Consider the following 27,586-nt stretch of genomic DNA (forward strand, 5'->3'; position numbering starts at 1 on the left):
TGGTATTACACCTGTTACTAAATCTGTATGTTAAAAATTAATCCCTCTGTAGTTTCAAAGGAAGTACAAATTCAATAATGTGAGCAGATAATTTACATACCTATGACATGCCTCCTTGAGCTTATTTAGCAATCAAACCCCATACACATACACACACTTCTTTAATGTAGGAGCCTCAGATACAGCTGAGTTAGTCTTACCCACATCTCAGCAATGACTAGAGAAAAGACAAGTGATTGGTACTGAACAGAATTGGAACTATGGGTTGTTACATGCTTCCTACATTTGACAAGTTCCACCTACGGTGAGATATCATTATCATACAGTGCACACGTAACAGGCTGATTGTTATAATATGGTTTTGTCACAAAAACAACTCTGGCTCTGCTCTATTCTGTATACTCTAGATTTTACTTCAAAAGTAAGCCTGCAGTTTGAGTGGGGTTACGTTCTCGGGATCATGCCTAAAGCCAAAATCACATATAAGCAAAAGACACTGGATTCAATGGCAGGTGGGATTACCAAAATCATTTTCCTCGAAACTCCCCTCCTTTTTTTGCCATGCATGTCAAGCTGAATGTGCACAAGTTAAATGTGCATAAATTGGGGGCTTAGTGACAAAGCAAAACAGTACATATTAACCATGTCAACACTGCATCATAAGCACAAACCAAGAAGAAATATTGTGTCAGGCAACTGCTGGAAAAGGAATTGGTTTGGTAAAGTTTGATTGCCAAAGATGAGAAGAAGACTGATGGTGAAAATAATACTACTTAGTAGTAAGTGGTATCAACCACGAATTGCTTAGATCTGTAATTTAAGAACCAACATACACATGTTAATATCACTGTGAGGTCCAAAGGATGTCAACACAATAACCAGGCTCATTTCACAGCCCCAAGGGATAAATAATTCAGTATCATCTCCCATTCTAATGAAGAACAAAGAAAAGTGAAAAATAATTTATGAGCAAGCAGCAGTTTTTGAACATTCCTTTGTAAACCAGAGAAAGACCTTGGAAAAATGTATTTTACACTTCTCAGCATTCATTCTCTGTTACCTTCCTGCCACATGCAGAACTGCTGATTGACTAGGACTGACCCCCCAAAAAAAAATAATAATTCAGGATTTGAATCCAAGTTAGTTCAGGAGGAATGTATACAAGTTGAAGTACAAGCATGATTCTGAAGGGGGAAATAGTGGTTATTCTCTGGGCCTGCCTAAACTTTCAAGTAATAACCAGCTAAGTAGGAAACTCATTTTTCCACCAACTTCCCCCAAAGACCATTGGAGGACTTTGATTAAAGATTTCCAGTATACATACTTGTTACTTCCTGTAGGAAATCCAAACAAGGTCGGCTACTTCCAGAAATACTTATTGAAACTGCCAGCGGAGTCTGTCCTTCATAGTTCTTTGTATTAGTGTCTGCACCATAGTTGTATAACATCTGTGCACAGAGTACATCATCCCTAAGAGCAGACAAGTGCAATGGTGTCTGCCCGTCTTCTAAGCGCCCCAAGTTTGTATCAGCCCCTCTCTGAAGGAACATCCGGCAATAAGAATGATTGCTTTTGATCACAGCATAGCGCAACAGGAAGCCGTTCTGAATGTCAATGTTGGCATTGTGATCTAGGAGTATTTTGACACAGCTGGACCTTTCGCGGATAATAGCCAGTTGAAGTGGTGTAGTACCTTTGTCACTGAGTGGATCAACCTCAGCCTTGAATTCCAGCAGGAGACGGACAAACGAGTCTCTGCCGTAGTGAGCAGCCACATGCAGAGGAGTCCAGCCATCATTACTTTTTGCATTGATGATATCAACGCGGTAGTCTGATTCCAGCATTAGGCGTGCAATCCGAGCTCGGCCGTGCATAGCTGCATAATGTAGAGCCGTGAAGCCTCCAATTAAGTCTTTCACTGTGGGATCAGCTAAAGTTAAACAAAATTGCAATAGGTTAGCTACTATCAGAAGAACACAAAAAGGCATCTGAATTTTTTTCTATACATTGTTACAATTCTTGGGAGGGTGTCCTACTAAATCATCTTACTCAACTATCTTGCAATTGATAATAATTAGTACTTATATTATGCTGTAAGCTGTTCATTTTATTTACTTACCGTAATAAAAGCAAGCTAGCTAGCTAGCTAGATGACATAGAGATATAGATAGATAGATAGATAGATCTAAAAAGTTAGGGGAAGAGCTAGTCTTTCTCCTTTTTCACTTTCACCAATTGAAAATATGTAAAATTTTGGAACATGGGTCTATTTGAAAAAGTGAATTTTATTTTTATTTATTAAATTTCTATACCACCCTTCACCCAAGGATCACTGGATGGTTTACAGTAAGAACACACAAAAATACACAGCGTAGTAACAAACAAAATTAATGTATTTTAACTTACGGGTGAACTCACTTTCCTTTTGAACAGACTCAACATTATTGCATATTAGCCTGGTTCACACATAATGCTGAACAGCAGCTTGTTTAGCCAAAGTGTGGCTTGTTAAGACATCTGAATGCAGCTCAGCAGACTAACCATGATTTGTTGTCTGGCAACATGATACAATGCAAAGTCATGGCTTGTTTTAACCACAGGTGCTAGTTGGTACCTTTCTTGAAGAAGTCTTTGCTCCTAACTCTGCCTGGCAGCAGGCTCCTTTTCCAGCCTAACTCCTCCATGGCAAGTCCCCCCCCCCACAAGCCAAACCAGGAAAAGACGAAGATGAGGGGAAATGCTCTGCTGTCTAACTATTATGACAGGGCTGCACCAACTAACTGATACTTCGCTACCCTGATTGCTAAACCTACTTACAGTAGAACAATGAACTCTTTAGCAGAAGGAAAACACTGATCTTCCACACTATAAGCTTTATTTTGTTTTTATAAGGGAAGTATGTGCTTTCAGAAAAGGTGTTAATATGCATGCATCATTTTAATCAGGCCTTTTTAATTGTTTTTAGTGCTGTTGTGATTTCTAATGTTTTTAATGGGAACACAGGAAACTGCTTCATACAGAGCAACTATTCATCCAGCTCATGCAACAGCTCAAATTAGAAGTAGATTCACTGAAATTCATATTTGCTTGAAATATGAATTAACTGATACAGAGTTCTTGCAGTAAGCTTCATCTCAACTCACCTCCTCAGTTTCCACATCTTGGTCAAAAACAAACCAAACAGGAGTACATGGTACAGATTGCTCACACTGTCTAAGCTCCCCGACCTCCACTGTGCATCCTAAATCCAACTGCTCAAGGTATTTCTATGCATCAAAGCTCCTTCAACTCTAAAATGTCATGCTTGTTTCTGTGTTCTGTTTTGCCTTGTGCTTCTTGGTCTTAAAAAGAAGCATGTGAAGTAACATCTGCTGGCCCAAGATGCAGATGTACTGTGGTCTGGCAAGATGAGCTTGTATTTTTTTGCGGGGGGGGGGGGAGTGCACAATGCTGTATAAGGTAAAGAAAGAATGCCCTCTGTGGTTCACGGCATTTCCAAAGTATGTAAGCTACATGTTATTTCAGATCATCTTGATAAAAGCATTTTCTATAAAATGAAAATAATCTGGGTTTGCCATTTCACAAAATTAAGGTTTTTCAGGCATGTAAACATCAAGCCATAGGAGGAAATAAGGTAACAAATAAAAAACAGTATCACAGATTTCCCTCTATCCCCAGAAATCTGGATTCATTCTTTAAAGACCCACCAGTGTAGAGTTGATATTCCAACACAACACACATATCTCCCCCCCACAACCTTTCTAAGAGTAGTTTTGCTTATACATACACTGGCATTATCTGCATACAAGATTGAGATAAGATATTTGCAAGGACAGTTTAAAACATTGGCCTGGCTAAAATACAACTTTAAACCACTTTAAAAACTAAGATTCAGTGCAAACTTGTGCACACTGCTCAAACACCTCTGCTTTGCTTCTCCCCTGCTCCTAACTCTGCTACACTTAAGAAGGAAACAAGCCAGAGGCTAACTACAGGCAACCCATCATTTATGTACATTCAATATGTGTGTGTCACCATACATATGTGCATCACGCCATACCTAGGAGTGAATTATAAAAATCGCTAAAACAGCCTCAGAAGAGGCACAAAACAGTCAGAAAAGGAGCGGAAACAGTACCTAGCAATCCCACAGGCCTTTATACTTGCAGTCCCAAGAGCCCTTGCACCTACCATTGAGGCCTGTGAAGAGTTGGAGTTTGAGAAAGGAGGCTGGGAGAGAGCGATTGTGTTGGGAGTTTTGGAGGAGTTTTTTAAAGCTGTTCTTTGATACGACACCTAAACACAGCATCGCCAACGCTGGAGGAGAAATTGGAAGTGCTGGACAGTTTCTAGCACGGCATGAGTGTGTGTGCTGTGGCACGCACGTTTGGCAGGAATGAATCCAGAATATGTGCCATTAAGGAACAGGAAAAACAACAACAACAACAATTTATTTATAACCTGGCCATCTGGCATCAGGGGCAGCAAGTGCATGTACACATGCAACTGCCATAGTCCCCAACTACATGCTACATAGTCCCCATCTACATGCCCAGTGTCAGAAACAGATATGAAAGCTAGGAGCTAAATGGCAACTTAAACCTAGGTTATGGGTGCAACGACAGAATGTCTAGGTGTGCTTTTTTTAATCACAAGAATACAAAGCTGAAAATGAATGAACTGCAGCTAAAATATTATGTTTGTTTTTCACATGGTCTAGTCCTTCCCCCGCCCACCCCCCTAATATTCTTAAGAGGGTCTCTTCTCCAGTCTTCAGAGAGTAGCTGGAAGTGGGGCGGAAGAAAAAGGTCCTCCTTTCCTTTCACTCTGCAGTTCTAATCTGAAAACCTAGGCGCAGGACTGCACCCAGAGCTCAGAAACTGCTCGCGCTAATTAAATTACCAGTCACAAAATGTGCCTAGAACAATGGGAGTTTTGAACACTGAGGCTCTGGTGAAGGCACATGAGGCACTGAACCTGTGTCTAGAGGACATAAACTGCTAGAGTATCCCCATTAATGGCAGCACCGTGCGCAAGAAGACTCTCAGGCTGCATGTGCACTTCAAGCAGCCTGCAAAGGAGTTCTGAGCTAACTGCGGTTGGCTAGACCGCTTCAAATGACATTTTAATTTAAAGAATATTGGCACCTATATTGAAGCTGCATTTGTGGACCAGGAGGCTGCCCAAATGTGCCCTGACCAGCTGAAGAGACAAAAGTGCCAGCTGCCCATCCCCATGTTCTTTTGCAATACACCATCAGCCCCACCAAGTGAATCTGACCCACAACCAAGCACTTTGGGGTACCAGTCTACACTGCTTGTCATTGTGTGGAAATTGTCCTCCTCCAGCAATGAGGAAGACTGAGTGCCACCATTCCTGCCCGTCTGGTAGGGCTGCTGGTTTTTAAAGGGTCTTTAAAAGGGTTTCCAGAGCTTTAGAGGGTGTTTACAGGCTTTTCCAATGGGTGCTATTATACATGACTTCCCGTATGCGCACGGTGCCTCAGAACGAAACCCCTGCATAAATGGAGGGTTGCCTATATATGTGCAGACCAGTGCTGGTGGTTTGTTTCTCTCAAGACAAACAGAGGAAGCAAAGGAGGAAAAAATGAGGTGAAAAAAACAGGGGTAAATACTGTGGTGGCCAGGAAATGAATTAAGAAGTTTTCACCAAGTGCTTTCCCAAGGGTGTAGCAAGCCTGAGGTCAGCCCAGCTGCTCCAAACCTTAATCTCATGTTCTTCCTGCATGTCCCTGAAGTTCTGTTCAAGCATAGTTTTTTTGGTTGGCTTTACTGTGAAGCTGCCAATAAAAAAAATATTTTTCTATCCAATCATCTAACAGGGCTCTAGAACTTTAGGGTAGGGGTGCCATACGCCCAGAATTTCCTGGACATAGCCGGGATCTGGCAGCTGGAAACAGTGCCTGGGTGAAAATCGCTGAAATGTCTGGGAAAATCTGGACGTATGACAGGCAACCCATGTCAATTTTGGTGAACTTCCTTAAAAATGGGCAAAACTTTAAAAAGCTCAACAACTTTTGTGTCCAGATTTTCACTTTTTGAAATATGGCAACCCTACTTTAGGGCAACACTGTTAACGTAACTATCTTGCTCGGTTATTATCTTGTGCAGGTGTTAAACCAAGTAGTTTTAAGACTAGCTCTTAACACAAACACAAATAAACCACTCTGACCAACGAACAATTCCAGAAAGTGTATAAGTACTCAGTAGCCACTGGAAGGAATAGAAGAAGCCAATCTATTTAAATTAGACTATTTCTGATAAAGCATCTGCATGACAACTTAAAAACTCATGCTAAGAGACAGAATTATAACAGGTGATGCTACTATAATCCTATTTAGGACCATGGGTCTTCACTGTTGTTGTTGTTTTACTCAATTTTAATCTGAGAATTTGAATGCTTTGAACTTGTTGGCATCTCTTCAATGAAGCCTACCCCCACCCCACCATCTATCAAACAACATTTCATGTTATCGATCAAAAGTTATACGGTTAAAAATATAAATGATTACATGTCAGCTTTTCAAAATCTAATATTAAATATTACTGCATGCTCATCATCAGCACACGGTTATGAGTACAGTGATCTTGGAACTTTCGCTGGAAGACAGTTTGTCCACCACTACTGATCTTTCCTCTGCAATGTGTAGCCAAGGGGGAATAAGGCAGCTTAGCATTGCCCTGTGTGAACTAAGCAACCACCTTAGAACATGCTACAGAATGCTCTGTAATGTCCAGGAGCTGTATCACAGATATCACTGTATTCCCTTCATAAAGTCTGAAAACCACTTTAACATACTACTGCCTACCAGCTATCAAAGTATGGCTAATGTCAAATACTTTTTAGGAACTATCAAATATAGCTAATATAAACTGGCAGATATCAAATAGTGAAATAAAAAAATCACTGTATATCGAAGCTATCAAATATTCTGATGAATATTTGCATAACTAGGGAACAGGTGGAGATTATCAGACATCAAGACTCACACAGTAATTTTTGGGAGTAAATTCATTGCAGTTCTAAATCGGTTTTGCAAACACTTGTACTGCCATCTTCTGGCCACACTTACCACAGGAAGGATAAAAAGCGGTCATAATATATTCTACTGGACCTTAAAAGATCATACAATTTGCAATACTTGAAGTTTAAGCTAAAACTTGCCAACTCAATGCATTTTGATCATTTATAACAAGCTTCCTCAAACTCAGCCCTCCAGATGTTTTGAGAAGACAGTTTTTGTAGTTTGTATGTTCTGAGTTTGAGGAAGCCTGATTTATAAGCTCTGCTTTAAAGCAGCAATAGGCTATTTCTGTGCTATTCTCCTAACTAACTAGTAGTATATTTCAGGGCACAAATCAACCCCCTCATTAAATGTTCAGTTCCATGTTACCACCATCTAGAAGGAATGGGCTTCATGTTTATGCAGCACATGCACTCAGACATACACGTACAAGATCTAAGAGATACAATGATAAAGCATGAGAACTATTTCTTGCAACACAGAAATATTTTTCTTTTTGTTACAAATATAGCCAACGGTAAGCAAGCAGAATCTACTCTACTGGAGCAATGTAAGATAATGCAGAAGAGTCTACAATAAACACACTTGTCAACAGAAGGTGAGAGCTACATGAGCAGAACTGAAAAATACATAATCATGCTTTCCTTGAGTGTTCAAAATCATTCCCATAGTAAAACCTCAGCCTCTAATAAATTTATGTATATTAGATACATGAAGGGGTACTTATGTGGCATACAAAGCTTTGTTGGATTTTGGCAAACCATGATTCACTTGGATCCGTTTGTTCCATAAGCTCTTGCCTCCAGAGAAATTTCCCCAGTAAGAGGCCACGCAAAAGTTCTCAGAGTTTCCCTTTGGTTAAATTCCAGTCTTTCTGCCATCTTGTCTCAAATTCACCAATTTTACATTCTAGCACATAGGCTCCAATTCACTTTATGCACACAGTGGCCATGTTCATACTTTCCTGGAAACCATTAACTGTGGCAAGATTGGGGAACCTGTGGCCCTCTAGATCAGTGTTTCTCAACCTTGGGCCTCCAGCTGGTTTGGACTACAACTCCCATCATTCCTAGCTAGCAGGACCAGTGGTCAGGGATGATGGGAGTTGTAGTTCAAAAACAGCTGGCAGCCCAAGGTTGAGAAACACTGCTCTAGATGATATTGGGCTCCAAACTTCCATCAGTTCCTGCCAGCATAGCCAACACTCAGGAATACATGAGCTGTAGTCCAGCAACTTATGAAGGGCCACATTTTAGCCACCTCTGAACTGTGGCTTCCCATTAATGCACAAATGGCTCTCTCTTTGCTCTCCGCCACAAGTACGAACACAACTCCTGGTTTAACTGTAATAAACACAATTTCTTTTGTTCAATCCCTGTAGTACAGAGTTCTGGAGCACTGCCCTTAACTAGGGATGGTCAGTCTGTGTCACTTTCACATTGTTAATTCCCAGGTTGTTTGTTTACTATTTGCAAGTTTTGAAGCAAAAATAAAATGTCTGTACTAGAATCACATTTAGAATGGTACTTATGTTTTACTACATAGGCTGAAGACTGCTTTTAAAAAGACAGAAACTTTAAACTGGTAAAATAGCCATTCCCAAGGAGCTTTCAAGACCAGCTGCTACTGTGACTATGTTCAAATAGGGCTGCAAATGACAATGGAAATGATGCGGAAATATACACCAAGCCTCCCAGGGACACTGTACCGGTGGGGGTGGGGTGGAGGAGAGAGATGGGTGCTCTCATGGGTCCAAATCAGATCTTTTCACTCCCAGGAGCTCCCTTTGAACATTTGCAATGATGGCAGGCTTCGAAGCTGCATAGAAAAACTATGTTACCAGTTCAAAGAAACCAAAGACACAAAAACAGAACACCTCTTAAACATTATTACAGTGGAACCCTGGTTTTTTAGCGTCTCGGAAGCTGAATGATTTGGAAGCCAAACGTCAAAAACCTGTAAGTGAATGCTTTCGTTTTTTAATGCGCCTTGGAAGTTGAACGGCTTCTGAGGCATGTTTCTCCATTTTCTCAATGGAATTTGCCAACCGCCCATTGTGCCTCGGTTGTAGAACATTTTGGAAGTCAAACGGTCTTCTGGAACGGATTATGTTCAACAACCGAGGTACCCCAGTATCATCATCTACATTTGATAGTTGGTTTACACAGAAGTTTCAAAGCACTGCTTTGCTGTGGTTCTGTTCCTTCTTGGATGTCTATTTCCCAAGGGTGATATTTGAGGAATGCTCTTCAGCCCCATGGAGCTGTCAATGTGGGGTTTCTCAGAATTAGATTTTATCCCACATTCTATTTAACACCTACATGAAACAGAATTTTGGAGTACATTGTCAGCGATATGCTGATGACACACAGTTTTACTTCTCCCTTACATCTATAGGTGTCTTGGACTGGATGAGAGCCAATAAACTGAAGCTCAATCCAGGTAAGGCAGTTAATGGGTGGTTTTCTAGATTGGATAGATGGGAGGTTGCCTGCTCTTGAGGGCATTACACTCCTCTGAAGGAGGTATACTGCTTGAGAATACTACCGGATCCATTGCTGTCGCTTGAGGCTCAGTCCTTCGGTGGTGCAGAGTGCCTTCCCATCAGCTTTGGCTGGTGGCCCAGCTGCACCCCTAACTTCTGTTGTCTATTCTCTAGTAACCTCTAGGTTACTGCAACATGTTATACATATGGCTGCTTCTCCAGGTGGTTCAAAAACTTCAGCTAGTGCAGAATTCAGTGCCAGGTTGCTTACCAGGGCAAGATGGTTTGAGAATGTAACACCAATACAGTGGTATCTCGGGTTAAGTACTTAATTCGTTCCGGAGGTCCGTTCTTAACCTGAAGCACCACTTTAGCTAATGGGGTCTCCCGCTGCCGCCATGCCGACGGAGCACAATTTCTGTTCTCATCCTGAAGCAAAGTTCTTAACCCGAGGTACTATTTCTGGGTTAACAGAGTCTGTAATCTGAAGCGTATGTAACCCGAGGTACCACTGTACTGGCCCAATTGCACTGATTGTCAATTTGTTTCCAGGCTCAATTCCAAGTGTTGTTTTTGACATGCAAAGCCTTAAATGGCTCAGGAATGCAATACTTTAAGGATCGCGTCTTTTCACATGAACCAACCCAGATCCTGTGATCATAATCTGAGGTGCCCTTCTTCATTTGTCACATCCATGAGAAGTCCAGGAGGTGGCAACTAGAGAACAGGCCTTTTCGATGTGGCTCTCTGTTTGTGGGACACTCCCCCCCAAAGAGGCTCATCTGGTGCCTTCATTACATATCTTCAGGTGCCAGTTGAAAACATTCCTCTTCTCCCAGGCCTTTGGCTAATTAAATAATCTATTGCCTTTTAAAAGGGGACGCGGGTGGTGCTGTGGGCTAAAGCCTCAGCGCCTAGGGCTTGCCGATCGAAAGGTCGGCGGTTCGAATCCCCGCGGCGGGGTGCGCTCCCGCTGCTCGGTCCCAGCGCCTGCCCACCTAGCAGTTCGAAAGCACCCCCGGGGGCAAGTAGATAAATAGGTACCGCTTACCAGCGGGAAGGTAAACGGCGTTCCGTGTGCGGCTCTGGCTCGCCAGAGCAGCGTTGTCACGCTGGCCACGTGACCCGGAAGTGTCCCCGGACAGCGCTGGCCCCCGGCCAATAGATGTGAGATGGGCGCACAAACCCCAGAGTCTGTCAAGACTGGCCCGTTTGGGCAGGGGTACCTTTACCTTTATTGCCTTTTAAACTGGGGGGAGTGTTGTTCTGTTTGTGTTTTTTATATTGTAAACCGCTCTGTGCTCCTCAGATAAACAGCAATATATAAATTTAATAAATAATTAACTTAACAAGAGAAAACTAACATAGCCTAGATGCAAAGTGAATGGATTCCTTGAGCATCCTTGCAACCTGTTATTTCTCTGGTATGTACAGTATTCAAAATACTTAACAGAGGGGAGCCCCCTTGTGGTGGATTTTGCAATTCCATAGCTTGCTACTCACTTTTTTATTTTTTAATTCACTATTAGATTTAAAGTACAGAAAATTAAAAATACAGAAATTAAGTCCTACCCAGCTTACCTGATCATTTTGTGAAGCCAAATGCAAAAAGAGCCACATTCAGATGATAAAAACCTAAGCTCCGCATGAGTGAGCTTCATACAGGTATGTAGTTCCTTCATTTCTCCCTCCAGCGAACAAGCCAGGAAGCGGCAGTTAACAATAGCTTCCCATTACACCCAACCAGGAACTATGGTTAATTGCTTTCAGTCAAGTCAAGATCTGGAGACTAACTTTAAAGTGATGGTCTCCAGATTCAGGCATGGCTGGAAGACAAGCTGCCATTTCCCATTTTGTTTGCATACTCACACCAAGTGGGAAGCAAAGAGTTCATGAAGTTTGCACATATCTTACTAAGCAGAGATGTGATCATCTGAATGTGGCCACTGCCATAAACAAACAAACAAACAAACAAACAAACAAACAAACAGCAGTTTAAAATGAAGGTGCAAAGGATAAAATCCTTGATGCTTGGTCAAATTTCACCCCCACCTCACTTAAGTCAACCAACCTCCATGTTCGAGGAATACACGGACACATCTTTCTTTTCCTCTTGCTGCTGAGAAATGGAGCAAGGTCCAGCCATTGGCATCTCGGCCATTTGGAGAATAGCCCTGCTCTAGCATCTTGCGCACAGTGTGAACATCTCCAGCAGCCACCGCAGCCTGAATCTGCAATTCTTCCTGTAGTTCGGGGTTCCTCCGGCAGTGGTGATGTAACATCCTCGCAGAATCTGCCTCCTAAAGAAGGATCATGAGGTCTCACAGGTCACCTGCAACTGAAACACAGTAAATACAAATCAGAATTGGAGAGAGGGAGAGTGCCAATAACACTCCATAGCAACATTGATAAATGCTACAGGATCCACAAAGCTGCACCCCCCATGTGCCAGGGCTTTTCAGTCCCCACTACCCCACTGTACCCCCAAAATAGCCATTTGAGAAGGCTGAAGGATCAATTATAAAGTCAACTTTCACATAATAAAATTTAATGGGACTCAAGGTTTTAGAAGCTTAACATTTTATTACATTCCAAATGAATTCCTAGATATTTAAATTCATGCCATTGGTCAATCAGTTGTTCATCCATTGCCCCTCAGTTTCTGATATTTCTTTCCAAAAATCGTAACCTTGATTTTTTATTTCACCAAGCCTAGACACTTGCCCTACACCTACATGTTTAAGACTGTGAGGGTGATCTGGCTGTGCCATTTAGGCCCCTCATTGCTCTTACTTCCTAAGTATCAATGGACACAACTATTTGTAATAAAATGTCATGCAGCATTATCTACATGTTCCTCAGGAACAGTGGAATTAGCTACCCTGCAATTCACATGGACTATCTATGCATTTTAAAAAATATTTGGGTTCTTTTAAGATTTGCGATGTATGCATTTGCATTATACAAGTGAACCAACAGTTTTTCTTCCTCCGACTTAGATTTGTGCAAGTTTAGAGGATGGTTTGCCAGTAGAACCAGTAGAAAACTGTTACTGTTCAAAAACTACACTGTTTTTCTAAAAAAATAGGTTTCAGAAACACTTCTACATACACAGAAAACCATAACTAAAATTGCTTTGCAATCCTTAAAGTTGCTTTGCAGTTCTTAAACATTCTTTAAAATTTGCCTGGATGCTCATATTTTGAGTAGCAACAACTTGGGTAGCCACACTGGCTGCTGACAAAGTTTGTATTTAGTATTTGACATTTAATATCCAGTACCTGAAGTAGTTTTCTCTCTCTCATAAAAACTGTTTTTCTGTGGCTGGGTATCTATAACATGTTTTATAATACAAATCAAGTCAGGGAGGGGGGAAATTGCAATGAAACTTTCATTTATTGTTATTTGCCTTGGCCATTTATCCCTAATGTTATCACTGAAGATAGCACTGAATGAGTAGATCCTGGATGTCCTCCACTGTTACTACCCTAAGAAAGAGGCATTTTAACCTTTTCTAAAACAAATCAAAGTTTCAAGTGTTCAATTAAAAAAATAGTTACCTTATAAGCAGAGGTCACTTTTTGTTAGTTGTATTTCCCATCTTCATTATACATAACCTTGTTGGCAGGTATAATGTGTCAAGCGAACTGCTTTCCTTGAAATAAAGAACGTAGTCTTGTTAGATCAAAGCAAGCAAAAATAAAAATTGTTCATCAACTCTCAAATGTCACATAGATGTCATGCATCTTAACAACAGGGTGTCTAAAACAGGGTGAAATAAAGGAAGCGGTTTGAAAAAAGATGCTTAATTTAAGACATGTAACTTGGCAGGGTAGAACAAGATGGAGGAAAAATGCAGGGTGGACAAAGAGAAGGAAGAAGAAACGGTAACACACACTGGCACATCAGCACCCCATCTTTTTTCTAGTAGGCACATAGATGTACAAGCATCAAAACCCTAAAGGTTATCCTGTGAAGAAGATGGCAGGTGAATGATGCCTCCTCACTATAGTCTACAACACGCTTTCTAAATATTTCTGGGTAAGAAATAATTCCCCTCCGTGAAACCTCTATATGCCAAATAATCAAGTAATAAGTTATGGTTACAGAAAAGAAAGGTTATGGAATAGAAATGCCACTACCAGTTTAGGCCTGGTTTGGGGTCCTAGAGTAAGGTTATGGAATAGAAACTACTTTGGTTCCCTGGATGATGATCTCAACCTCTGAGTTGCTTTCAATACTATCAAGCATGGTATCCTTCTGGAGGGACTGTCCAAGTTAGGGGTGAGAGTCTTCAATAACTCAAGGACCACCTATATGCATAAAAACTAACCTGGATGCTGTGATCGCCATCTGAGGCCCTTCCTCGTGTGCCTCCTCTGCAAGAGGTCTGGAGGGTGGCAACACAAGAATGGGCCTTTTCTGCAGTGGCTCCCTTCTTAGAATCATAGAGTTGGAAGAGACCACAAGGGCCATTGAGTCCAACCCCCTGCCAAGCAGGAAACACCATCAGAGCACTCCTGACATATGGTTGTCAAGCCTCTGCTTAAAGACCTCCAAAGGAGGAGACTCCACCACACTCCTTGGCAGCAAATTCCACTGTCAAACAGCTCTTACTGTCAGGAAGTTCTTCCTAATGTTTAGGTGGAATCTTCTTTCTTGTAGTTTGGATCCACTGCTCCGTGTCCGCTTCTCTGGAGCAGCAGAAAACAACCTTTCTCCCTCCTCTATGTGACATCCTTTTATATATTTGAACATGGCTATCATATCACCCCTTAACCTCCGCTTCTCCAGGCTAAACATGCCCAGCTCTCTTAGCCGTTCCTCATAAGGCATTGTTTCCAGGCCTTTGACCATTTTGGTTGCCCTCCTCTGGACACGTTCCAGTTTGTCAGTGTCCTTCTTGAACTGTGGTGCCCAGAACTGGACACAGTACTCCAGGTGAGGTCTGACCAGAGCAGAATACAGTGGCACTATTACTTCCCTTGATCTAGATGCTATACTCCTATTGATGCAGCCCAGAATGCTCTCCCCAGGAAGGCTTGCCTGGTGCCTTTGTTACATATCTTTAGGCGCCAAGCAAAAACATTCCTCTTCTCCCAAGAACTTTGGCTAATTGAACAATCTATGCCTTTCCAGCTGTGGGCCTTTTGTTTCTGTTTGTTATGATGGCATGTATTTACATTGTAAACCACCCTGTAAACTTTGTATAAAGGATGGTACAAAAAAATTTTATTATTAATAATAATAATGGCTTGTATACCCACATGGCCTTTTTATGCACAGGTCATAGGATCAGAGACTCAGTTCCTTTCTCAGGATTATAACTGTCAACATATATAGACAATGTACAACATTCCTCTTTCCTGACCTTCTTTCTCAGTTGAAGGCTCACTCCAATACTTGCAGGGAGTCAGTCAACAGAGCTTCAATGGCACATTAGTGCATCTGGCACTTATTCAGAACAGGATTTGATTTGAATCTAGAAAATGGTATTCAATGCTGCTTCACTGATGTTCCATTTCTGGTGGTCCTATGCAAGTCACTCCAGCTAAACATCAACTAGCCAACTGTAAAATGGGACTCAATGTCCCACCTCAGTGGAACACTGAGTAAATGAGTTAATGATTATAAAGCACTAGGCATATTATTGGTGTGCATATAAATTAAGATTTGAATTCCAATTTAGACTTGTTAATGTTAAATAAGTGTATGAACCAGATCTAGGTTCCCTGTGAACTGTTTCCTTCCCTACTTGTTACTTTGATCCTAAATCTAGGGAGGTCCCTTTTGACATTAGTAAACAGGACCTTTAGACTGAGGACAGGATGATCCAGTTCAACTATCCAGATTTTATCTTATTTGTATATAAAATGTCATTTATAATTTTATATGCTCATTGTTTTAGAATACGATTGCAATTTAAACAAGTGCAAAAAAACCTCCTCAAGATTACAAAGACTCCATAAGAGCATTGCAATATAAAATAGCACAAACATTTGAATATACTTCAGCCTTCAGATAAATGTAAATATTTAACATAAGATGAATTTCAATCAAACTAAGATAAAACACTTAAGGCCAATATATTCCACCTTTTGTTGTTTACTTTGCAAATCTTTTGCTGGTGACATATCTTCAAATTCCTGCAATACTAAAAAGCCCCCGTAAAACACACTGAGCCTCACTGAACAAAAACAAGATTTGACTCTTTCACTGCTAGAGTATCAATAGAGCTCAATCTCATCAAGACATTTTTTATTATAAACATACATCAGTCACAGAGGATATCCAATTTCCAGGGCTATGCACAAAATGCCATGGTTCAGACAAAAATCTCAGCTTAATAAGTGAAGATACACATGATTCTTGCCCCTACAAGAAATGGGCTGAAGACTTTCTGGTTTAATTGCAGTGCACCAAAAAGGCAATGCAGGCCCAAGGTTTTTCCATATCTTAGCATATACTCTACGAATCTGTGCTTAATATCTGAACCAGACAAGTGAAAATTGATGCTCAGAAAATAACAGATCCAGCTAGAAGTTAATCCATAGCTATGAGTTTACTTGGTTCTAGTTGCACTGCCTTCTCTTCACTTTGAAATCTAACTTGTACTACAATAAGTTTATTACCTGTATAAGCAAAAAATATCCAAAATGGAGACCTTTTTACATGAAGGCCACAATCCTATTGGAATACAATGGAGCTTCCTTTGAGGGAAACATGCATGGAATTAGTCTTCAATAATTGCCTATATTGCACACAATACATGCTATGTAAAATTTAGAACAGCTAATTCTAGAAGGCCATCCAAATTTTCCAGGGTAACTAGCCAAAATACAAAGAGAAAACAACTACGCCACTTGCATCTCTCAACATTTTGATCACAGTGGAAGTTATGTAAGACATCAGCCAACAGTTACAATCCACTGTCAGCAAGCCAAGAATCTGAGTAACAACACTCACAACATAGTGTGAAAGCATAAAAAACCAGGATTGAAGTTTGTCACCTGGATACTGGATTCTTCCATTACATCTTTGCCTCTTGACTTTTGTTTTAGATTCAAAATCTGCGAATTTATTCTGCAGCGGCATGAGCCTGGAATGACAAGAAAAACCAGGGTTGCAGCTAGTACAAGTTAATTCCTTACTCTACACTTGTTTTATTACATTTTACTCTACCCTTCCATCAAGGAGTGCAGGGCAGTTTATTGGTCTCCCTCCCCAACCCCAATTTTTTCTCACAACTAAACTCTGTATTTTGTTTTATGCCGTTTCAATTTTTAAAATAAAAATAAAAATTGGACTCTATATTTCTAATCTCGGACCTTTGGATGAAGGGGAGAGTATAAATAAATAGTAAATAATCCCTGTGAGGAAGGTTAGGCTGAGAGATGGTAATTATCCCTAGGTTGCCCACAGAATTTCATGATACAGTACAAAGTCAAAACCAAAGTCGTACAGGCCAATTAACAATATTAAGTAGATTCTGCAAGATTAAAAAGGGGGGAAATGCTTAACTCTGAAATGGCTAGGCCAGAGGTTTTCAACCTTTTTGAGTCCACAGCTCCACATTCTTTCTGTGACACCCCTGTGGGGCTCAGGAGCCCAAGAGCACCACTTGCCTCCAGAGCTGGCAGCCTCTCACCCTTTTTCAAACACCCTCCCTTGTGGAGTGTTCCCTCAGTTTCCTCTCCTCTCCCTTCGAAAGTCCTCCAGGCAGCTGCTGTTGCCATCCCTGTTCTCTGAGCTACCCCCCACCCCCAAAAGAGGTGCCTCCCAGAGGCACCATTCGCCTGTAGAGCTTATAGCCAAGGCTGCTGCAATAAACAACTATGCAAGCCTTTGTGAGGCAGAGACACGAGAAAGCATCAGAGGGAGGAGGGAAGGAAAGAGGGACAGAGGCCATGGCACCCCTGACCATCATTCAAGGCACCCCAGGGGGCCACAGCACACTGGTTGAAAACCACTGGGCCAGGCTATAGAAGACTTCCATGTGATAGTTTTAAAAGACTACGGCTGCAATCCTATAACAGCCTAGCTGGGAGTAAGCCCCATTTAACTCAATGGAACTTATTTCAGAGCATATACATATAAGAGTGTGCTATAAACAACCATCTAAGGATCATGTCAGAAATGTAAAACAGATGACCAAAATAATAAGCTTGAGAAATATAGATCTATGATTCAAACACATTGCTGTTATGCTTCAGTAGTCTTAGAGCTACATGGAAGAGTACGTGCAAGTTACTTCTGCATCTTCTTGCTGCTTTCGCATACATGCAGTATATCCTTCACTTACAGAGTACGACAAACTTGAGATACCTGTATACATTTTTCATATTTGAAAACTGGCAATGTGTTTGGGACTATTTTGTGTCCTTTTCTGTTATAGCTTGAAACTCATAATCTGCCCCCCAATTAATAACTTATAAAAATTGAAGCACAGTTTCTTTGGAATCTAATAGCTTGTGGGACCCAAAAAGCACTCAGGAATAACATGGGACTTGCTGACTGTGTGCTGCCCTCCCCGCAAAATTCCTGGCAGTGAAGGGGAAGGGATAAGATTAGCAAACACCCCATTTCCATTTTTTCGGATTTTGGCAACCCCCAAAACGGCAAAGGTTAAGCCTGATCAGTATACTTAAGTCCAAGCCCCTGGAGAACAAAGGAGGAAACAATTATATTTAAAATTAAGGAAGGAATGAGGTTATGACAATACAGTGGGCACTCGGGTTGCGAACGTGATCCATGTGGGATGCACGTTTGCAACACTCAGCATCCGCAACCCGCAGCATCTGCAACGGTGCTTCTGCACATGTGCAAAGCACGATTTAGCGCTTCTGCGCATGCACAACTGCCGAAACCTGGAAGTAGCCCGTTCCAGTACTTCCTGGTTTCGGCGGTCCGCAACCCCCCAAAAAACGCAACCTGAAGCATCTGTAACCCGAGGTATGACTGTATTAAGTGGATCAAACTTAAGCAGTATTGTTGGTCTGTTGTAGCATATATTACCATGGCACCTTAAAGCAGTGTTCCTCAAGGTTTTAAACTAGGGCTCCTGTTCTGTATAAAAAGTCAGGCCTCTAGCTCAGTACTATCTACATTGACTAGCAACAGCTCTCCAGGGTTTCAGGCATGAGTCTCTCTCAGCCCTATCTGGAGATGCCAGGGATTGGATCCGGGATCTTCTATATAAAAAGCAGGTGCTCTGCTGCTTAGCTACAGCCCTTCCCCTACCCAACCTTATGGCTGTCCCCCAATAAACTGTCTTATGGGTGAGAGTGTGGAGATTCTTGCTCACATGCTGCCTGTGGAAATCTAGGGACGGTGGTCCTAATTGTAAACTGGTCTTAAAAAGGGGAATCAGTTACAACATTTCTACCAATCCCCCCCTCCACAAGAAGCAGCCTTACAACAAAGCAGCAGCTATAGCAGAGCTCCCTTATTCCCAAATCATGTTAGTATAATGTGGCACTGGGAATACAGTCATACATACCCCTCCAATATATCAAATGTGGATGCTCCACCAGAGAGCTTTCAAACTCACCCAGATCCTGGCTAGTGAGGGAAGGAAAATCCTAGCTTTTCAGCATCCTGTCCTGAAACTCCTCCAAAATTTCAGGTGATCTGTGCCCTGCACCTCCCTCAGAGCAGCCTGCTGTACAATTTGAAAATCACTCCTTTAAGACTAGCTTACTTGCTGTGGAGCTTTCACACCTTGGAAATTCACTGCTACTGTTAATTTGCTGTGTCATACTAGCATTTATTAAATATTTTAGTTTTAAAAAATCTATTTCTATGATCTCCTATATGAGCTGAACATTATATTTAAAGAACTAGAAGAATATCTCCATTTCATGCCTTATGTCTTCCTCTGTTGCCCTTCTCTCTTCTCCTCTCCACACATCACAATTTAGAGTGTAAGCTCCTCAAAAGAGGAACCCATCTTCTACATCACTCTGTGAATTGCCATATACTTGGATGTCAGTATATTAACTCCCCCCCAGACACACTAAGAAGAGTGCTATAAAAGGCCACATGTCCACTCAGAACATAGAGAAAGTGGGTAATGGGGGCAGATGTGTTAATCTGCTATGCAGAATCAACTTCTTCCATATCCCACATATGATCACTGCAATCTGCAGGGGAGCTTCTCCTACAACGTCCAAAGATTTCAGAAGCCCACTCCACAGTAATTTGGAGCAGGTAGCAATGTGGTTCTATGGAAAAGCATTCCTTTCAATATATGATAGATGCCCACTACCTGCACTTTCCAGAAACAATTGTAAACATGCCTTCCCAGCTATGTGAATATGTATATCCTGTAAGTGTCTAGCTGGTATAGCTGTTTTATCTGCTGCTCTTTTCTTTACTGTTTTAAACTGCTGAGCTGCTTTACTGCATTCTCTACATTTCTGTGAGACGTGTGGAAGGTGACAAAAATCCCAAATCTCTGAGGTACTCAGAAAAGGCTTCTCATTCTAAACACATAGTTTTTAATCTAAAGAAAAGAAATCACCATTACTTTTCAATTCCTTCATGAAAGAGAAGACGTGGAACTTGAGCAGAGGTGACAATATTGGTCACCTCATTCCTCACCACATACCCTTCCCAGATCAACTCATCTTGATTTACCTGCTTCCCTTCTCCCAGAGATGGGAAACCCGTGGCCAGTCAGATGCTGTTAGAAAGCAAACTCCACCCGCCCTAACAGAACTCTTATTAACACAACTAACCCACCCCATCATCTTTCCGATTCTTCCAAATGAGTCACATTTATTCCTTCTGAATCTATTCTTATAATCTCCAACTATGTTCCCAAGCTTCCAATTTGCCTCTGACAAATAAGTGGCCACATTTCATACCTCTCCATCAACACACAACCTAGCACTACAATCTTAACATCATCATTAGAAAGTAAGCCCCACTGAACTCAATGGAATGAACTTCTAAGTAGACATGTACAGAAATTGAAACTAAAGATCTGTAAAAGCTTCCTGGTAGCACAAGCTGTTGAACAGCGAAAGACTACTGTACTTCAGAATGTGATAGGCACTTCAGCATTAGAGCTTTTTAATCAGAGGTTAGATTGCCACATTTGGGGGATGCTGTAGCAACAGATGTCCTGCACTGGCAGAGGTTGGATTAAATGACCTTTAATGTACCATCCAACACTATGAGTCTTTCACTTTGGCAGGGCGAGGGATATCGCTTTCAGACACTATTATAAAATAATTAGGTTATTTATGTGGATACAATAAAGCAGCCAAGCAACAATTACAGGATAATAAACAACGGTAAGTTGTTTCTTTAGGTTGTACTGAAACACTAGCTCAATATCTATGGCCAGGATGAACTACAAGCAGAAGACAACTAGCACGAAAGCCAAAGAAAAATCAGGGAAGAGAAGCCCCCTCCTCAGCACAAAAATGCAGCAAACTACTACAGGAGAAACAAAACACTCTCTCTGCCAGACCCCAGCAGGGTTCTATCATTTTTTCCACCCTCAGACTATTAACTTTTATAGCCATTTTTTCCCCAGTTTCTTACCAGCCTTTCCCTGCAAGGTCTACATTTTTTAGTAGCCTTCTTACCTGTCTGTCAGCCAGAGGTCCCAGGATAGGTTATAAGAGTTAAAAACAAACAAACACAATTACAAAAAACAAAACAACTACAGCCATAAAGCTTGCTTCCAAAGCTAGGTTAAGGAGCGTTCACTGAAATAAATAGAAAAATAGCAGTTGCAAAGGAAAACTGGATAACCCTAGCCACCCCTACTGATACGGCGAAGGGGCTAAGCACCCCACCAAACCTCTAGCGGAGAAGGCCCCTCTCTAGCTTGCAAGGAAGGAGCCAAGGCAGATATCCTATCCCTATCCTATCCCTGCCCCTCCTCCACCATCCCAGGTGAGGCTCACCCAACAATAATAGTAACAGCTGCTGCTGCTGCTACCACCTCTCCTCTCCCCCAGCCCGTGCTGCTATTGGGGGAGGGGGCCGCTAAGCCCCTCCCTCCTCGCCGGCCGTTACCTGTCTGTCTTTCCGTGTCTCTCTCTCTCTCGCTCTCTCTCTCTCTCTTTTTCAGTCACTCACGGGCCCGGCCCAGCCGCCAGCCCGCGGCCACTTCGCCCCTTCGCTGGCGGGGCAAGGGGGAGGGAAAGGGCTTGCGTACTAGAGGAGAAGAGAGCCGTAGGCACGGCTGGGAGGGCGAAGAAGAGAAGCGGTTGCGGAGGGGGACTCACTTTGCACCGACCGACTGACTGACTGAGGAGGAGCCACCTCCTCTCCTCACTCCGGGGTCACCGGGCAGGGGCTGACCCCGGCGCCCAACCAATCAGCGGCCGCGCTCGGCTCCCCTCCGCCTCGCGCCGCAGCCCACCGCCTCTCCCGATTGGGCCGCGCGGGGGTTCCGAGCGCTCCTCCCCTCCCACATCCCCGTTCCCTCCCTCCCCCCGCACTCGCTCTCGCTCTCTTCCTCTCTGTCCCCCAGCCACTCCCTCCGCCTCACCACAAGGGGCACAGTCCCGCTGCACTCCCTTTCGGCACTTCCGGAATCATGGCAGTAACTTTTTGTTGTTGTTGTCTCTCGCCCGCTAACGCCGGGTGTAGAAAAAGAGCTTTTCGTCCAGATAGGGAGTGGGAGAGCGGCGCTGCCCCCCGAGCTCCCCACATACAGAGCGATGGCCGGTACCGATTTTCCGTTTAATTCCCCTAAAGTTCATGCTGAGCGAATTCACTCCAAACTTTTCTTATCTCTATAGACTCCCACCGGAAGTTCCGGGTATTGGTGTCACTCTAGTTTTTGAAAATTAAAAGATCTATATGTTCTACGGTTCGCTAAGAGAAAGAGCGGGGCGGAGCCTTCCTTATCTCCCTCCGTGCCGGAAAGCGCGAACCAGGGTTGTTGTTTTTTTGCGACGGGGAAGGCGGGTCGCTCGGACTTTCCAAGAGGAGGTGTTAGCGCTGCTTCGATGGCTAGGCCTAGAAGCTGGGGTGGGTTGCCTAGCAACGCACGGGCGTTCGTTGTAGTGATGCTGTTGGAGGGCCTTGCGGGGGGGGGCGGCTTTTCGCTCTCGGGACGCGGTGGTAGAGCCTTGAGCGGGTTGAGTGGACTGTACCACACTGCAGGTGGGGGGGGGAGGCTTCCTTTATTATTATCTGAAGAAGTGTGCATGCACACGAAAGCTCATACCAAGAACTATCTTAGTTGGTCTTTAAGGTGCTACTGGAAGGAATTTTTCTTATTTTTATTATGAGAGGCAGCGTGCTTCAGAAAACCGGCTGCTGGGGAACGCGAGCGGGAGAGGAGTTACCATGTTTTGGCTCTGCTTGTGGGCTTCCAAAGAGTCATCAAGATGATGGACTAATCACTAATGTTATGTTGCATTTATTTCCCACCCCACCCCCCGCCCAAGGAGTTCAAGTTGTGCCTCTGCTTGTCTCCTTATTTAATCCCCACAACAACCCTGTGTGGCAGGTTAGGCCGAGAGGCAGTGACTGATTGCAATATATCTACATGGTTGCAATAATTTAATAATAATTTATTATGTATACCCCGCCCATCTGGCTGGGTTTCCCCAGCCACTCTGGGCAGCTTCCAACAAAACACTATACCTCGGGTTACATACGTTTCAGGTTACAGACTCCGCTAACCCAGAAATATTACCTCAGGTTAAGAACTTTGCTTCAGGATGAGAACCGAAATTGTGCTCTGGCGGTGCGGCAGCATCAGGGGCCCCATTAGCTAAAGTGGTGCTTCAGGTTAAGAACAGTTTCAGGTTAAGAACGGCCCTCCGAAACGAATTAAGAACTTAACCTGAGGTACCACTGTATATCAATTTAACGCCACCCAAAAAAAGTATTAAAATCAGTTTAAACAATTTCCAGTCAGAAAAATAGCCAGGTGGGAGGCTAAACAAGCCTTCGGTTTGATCCAGCAGGACTCTTACATTCTTAATGAACTGTCCTAGTTAAAATAAAAATAAAAATGGAATTATCCCTCACCAACCACTAGCACATCACAGACGGAGCTGTTATCTGTCATCAACTCCCTCCATCCTGTGTGCAGCTCTGTTCATCCTGTGCTGGTGCTGGAATTCAGATTTTGGTTTTTGTAATATATGCAGCATACAAAAGTCCACTCAGCCCCTTCAGGATCCTACCACCTCATTCTGCTCTGTAAATGTATTAGGTTTCAAGGAAGGACTACCAGGAAGAGATGGGTTTATTGATAAATTTTAAGGTGAGGTATATGAGGGAAGGACTAGGAACCAAAAAAGTTCTTGTGCTTTATATTATTTAATATTTGTAGCATTTATTATATAGCCCTCTAAAGAGTTCAAAACGCTTCCTATTACAACAGCTTTGTGCCAATCACAATAATAATTAACCTAAGAAACAACCTAGGTTGATTAACCTAGTAGGTTGCATCCTTGCTTCTCTTAATTGTCTCAGGTATGGGTCAGTTTTCAGTAATGAACATAGTTCTGAAATGTGTGTTTGTTTAGCTGAAATGTGTATTTGTTTGGCTGAAATGTTTTATTTGCCAAAGCAATGTGCTTTCTTGATAAAACGTATGCAATAATAGATTTAGACTGCGATCTTATACATACTTTTCTAGGAGGGTGACCTCATTAGTGTCTGTTTCTGAATAGACTTGTAAAGAACTGCGCTGTTGGGCTGCAATTTCTATTTTTATTGTTGTATCCCACCTTTCTTTCAAGTAGTTCAATATTCATAGTTCTGATATGCTTTACGTCCCCCATAGATATGCATAAGATTGCACTTACTTCCCGTCAGATAACTAATCTAAACTGTTTGCTCTTCTTGCTGATTTAACAATTTCCTGCTGATGATGATATTCATTATTGCCTTTAATTCTAGATACACCAGAGAAAAAGCTGCATGAAATGTTGAACTTTCCCTGCTTATTGGAGAATCAACTCAGATCTCTGTAATGCGAATGTGCAAAGAATGACTGAAAATACCAAATTTTCTCACAATTGGGACTCTCTCCAGCAAATGTATGATGATATGCTGGCAGATGCCTTATTTCTGAAAGATAGTCATAGTTGTGCAGCTCTTCTAAATCCTCCTATATCACTGCAACACTTGTCATCAACAAATAGAAAATCATGGGCAATGAGTCTGTTTTCTCCTAACACTGGTGCTTGGAACTCTTCTGATCCAGCGTTTACAGCCCTCAAGACAGATGATGAGCCGGACACATCTGAAAATGTGATTCATTCAATATGCCATTCACGAGAAATTATGCTGCTTCAGTTAACCTTGATCAAGATGATGCTATCCAAAATGCAATCCCAAGGGGTGGCAGTTGAATCAAAACAGAAATATGTAGAGATTATTAGAATTCTTCTGAAAGAAGCCAACATAGACTCAAAATTAGTAAGTTTTGGGGTGATTCCCCACCCCCACCCCCCAAATAGCTCCGTTGCTAAGATATCCCTTATCTACAATTCCTCCCTTTTCCACTTATTGCAGATTCATCTGTTACTTATTTCTGATAAACAACTATCTTATCAGGCTTCCAAAGCTTTGGTCTTCCTTGTGCGTTTTCAACTAACAGAAGAGGTGAGTTTCAAAGTGGGCTTTGGGCTAGTTCCCACTAAAACAGCTTTCTGCTTCACTCTTTGTTTTTTGAAGTAGGTGTGTAATTAAGTCAGCTGCATCAATCAGTTGATTTAAAAATCTGTGCAAGTAATTAGGGGATCCTTTTTAAATCAATCATAATGTTATTTTTAAAGTTCATTATTTTTTATTTAAGTACTTTAAAATCTGTGGATGGCAGATATCTTCTTAGAAAAGACTTTCTTTTGCACACCAGAGGGAATTATGGGATTTTCTGTTAAGTTCAATGGGGCTTACTGTTGGGTAAATGGCTGCAACTGTGTACCTACATAGAACTCAGTGGGGCTTACTTCTGAGTAGACTTATAGGAGAATGCTGTTAATTGATTAAACAGCCAAGATTTCTTTACTTAGCAGGGCCATTTTTAAGGTGGTGTTTGAGAAATGAATCACCTTTTCTTCTTTTAACTAATCAGATTCTGTAATGTTACTCCATCACCCTAGGCTGGTTTAATGGGGGGGGGGTGCTTCTTTACTGTGAGATGTGAGGGTAGAATAGTCACTCAAAACATGGTCAGACAAAACACTTGCGTCTTCAGGGGCAAGAGAGAGAAGGGCTTTCTTCATGGTAGTGCCTAGATTGTAGAATGTCTTTGTTGGTGAGAGCTTCCTCTCTACTTAACTGTTATTTAAAGCTTTACATTTACAGCTTTTATTCTGTTCTTCAGTTACAAAGACTCTGAGTGGCTTATATAAGATAAATAAAAGCAAGACTGCCTCTGTCTTCAGGCTTACAGTGTTGAACGAGTGGAGAGACTTCATATATTGATGATCTACTTTGTTGTTTTTGCTAGAACCCCAATATGCACTAACCAGAATTGGGTTCAAAATACCACTAGCATTGAAAGTAAAAGATCCTTCTGAGCATATTTTGAGCCTAGGAATTTGTTTTCACTATCTGAACTGAACTTGTAGTCCTTCCACACAATAGTCTGCTTTTGGTTATTCTGGGCTTTATTTCAGTAGTCAGATGGAGGTAGGAAAAGTCATTTGTTGTTGCTATTGTTGGGAGTCAGAAATCATTGCTATAGCAAAGCACTCAAAGATCTTCCAATAGATCTTGATCTACCTTCTGTTCACCCCTTGTCTTGGGTACATGACACAAAATGAGAAAGTTTATGGAAGGAGACAACAGAAATAATGACATCAGTTGTTAAAGCTGCACTGTAATTTTTATAATGACCAGCTTGAATTGAAACAATTCAGGGAGAGGAGCAGATAAATGCAGCTTGTCTTGAAGGCATTGACCACTGCCAATAACAGATGAAAGGAAGAGCCTGTCCTGTCTCCAAAGAGCTAGTGAAGTAGCCTTGCTTCCCAGTTCTCCCTCTGCCACAGCCTGATAGAGTTAAGACTGTTCTGTTCCTTTCAGTAGGCATGGGGTAGGATAGCTGCTTTGAAGTACAGTGGAACTTTGATAGTTAAACATCTTAGTTGTTGAAATCTGCTCCCGAATATCGAAAACCTGGAAGTCAGTGTTCCTGTGTGTGAATGTTCTTCAGAAAGCCGAACGTCCAGCGTGGCTTCCGCAGCTTCCAATCGGAAGCTGTGCCTTGGTTTTTGAACCATTCCAGGAGTCGACCGGACTCCCAGAATGGATTAAATTTGAGAACCAAGATACCACTGTATAGATTTTTGTATTGTGCTTTTAGTGCTGAGTTTGATTCAATTACTGTTAGATATATTGAATATTATGTATAGAAATGCAGAATATAGTAAAATAATATTGATTGCTACCCCCTTTACGATTTTCTTAAAAGAATACCAGCATACCCAGACATACCTGCATGTCTTGGGTCTCATTTGTTGCCTGCCTACTCTCTCTCTCTCTCTATATATATATATATATTAAAAAATGAACAATTCCATGCACATAGAAAATTATCATGTCAGAGCGAAGGCTAAGCTAATTATTCTATGTCTGTAGGAGAGCTATGGGTGATGGGTACTGACTCTGGTGATTCTATAGTGGCAGCACACATGGCCCCTATTAAGCAGGAGCTCTGTGTATGCATGCCTGGGTTCTGATGCAGATTCTCTCCCATGTTCAGCCAGCTTTTGCATCCTCAGCGTTTCATCCAGGTGGCCGACGCAGGTGAAGCCTATTCTGCTGTTTCACAAGCCTACTGTATTAGCTTTCTTTTGGTAGTGCAGTACCAGAATAATCAGGCAGAGGGCTTCATAACATAAGAGAAGCTAAATATTTGTTATTCCGTCTTCAGAAGGTTTGCACACTTAAGCGGCTGATCAAGACAATGTCTGCACAGTGCATTAAGGGTTGCAGTATCTCATGATCCGCTATCCAAATGCAAGACCTTCAACTTAAGCGCAGCAGCTGCTAAGTAGTGGGTGACAACTTCCTCGCAAAATCTGTCTGTTCCCTACAGACCCACTTTCTACAGTTTC

The 27,586-nt window shown here is 42.1% G+C and overlaps 2 protein-coding genes across 8 annotated transcripts in view; one reads left to right on the forward strand and one right to left on the reverse strand.

Moving 5' to 3' along the window:
• ASB7 (ankyrin repeat and SOCS box containing 7) overlaps positions 1–21,894 on the reverse strand; it is a 39,808-nt gene extending 17,914 nt beyond the window's left edge. The window contains exons 1-5 of one of the 5 annotated variants that reach the window (XM_082198795.1): positions 21,564–21,894; positions 16,541–16,629; positions 13,091–13,185; positions 11,602–11,868; positions 1,694–1,930 (exon numbers count right to left, since the gene is read on the reverse strand). In XM_082198795.1, the coding sequence (XP_082054921.1) occupies positions 1,694–1,930; positions 11,602–11,812 (448 nt within the window). In that variant the 5' untranslated portion in view covers positions 11,813–11,868; positions 13,091–13,185; positions 16,541–16,629; positions 21,564–21,894. Of the gene's footprint in view, positions 1–1,324; positions 1,931–11,601; positions 11,869–13,090; positions 13,186–16,496; positions 16,630–21,563 lie in introns of all 5 variants that reach the window. The other 4 variants (XM_082198794.1, XM_082198791.1, XM_082198793.1 and 1 more) reach the window with 4 other exon arrangements.
• A 158-nt stretch (positions 21,895–22,052) lies between these two features.
• Positions 22,053–27,586, forward strand: part of LOC309518314 (ceramide synthase 3-like) — a 79,023-nt gene continuing 73,489 nt past the window's right edge. Inside the window, exons 1-3 of one of the 3 annotated variants that reach the window (XM_082198417.1) lie at positions 22,053–22,526; positions 24,417–24,938; positions 25,035–25,124. In XM_082198417.1, the coding sequence (XP_082054543.1) occupies positions 24,507–24,938; positions 25,035–25,124 (522 nt within the window). In that variant the 5' untranslated portion in view covers positions 22,053–22,526; positions 24,417–24,506. The remainder of the gene's footprint in view (positions 22,527–24,416; positions 24,939–25,034; positions 25,125–27,586) is intronic. The other 2 variants (XM_082198415.1, XM_082198416.1) reach the window with 2 other exon arrangements.

Source organism: Podarcis vaucheri, assembly GCF_965113315.1.
Source record: "Podarcis vaucheri genome assembly, chromosome: 14".
NCBI classification, from domain to species: Eukaryota; Metazoa; Chordata; class Lepidosauria; order Squamata; family Lacertidae; genus Podarcis; species Podarcis vaucheri.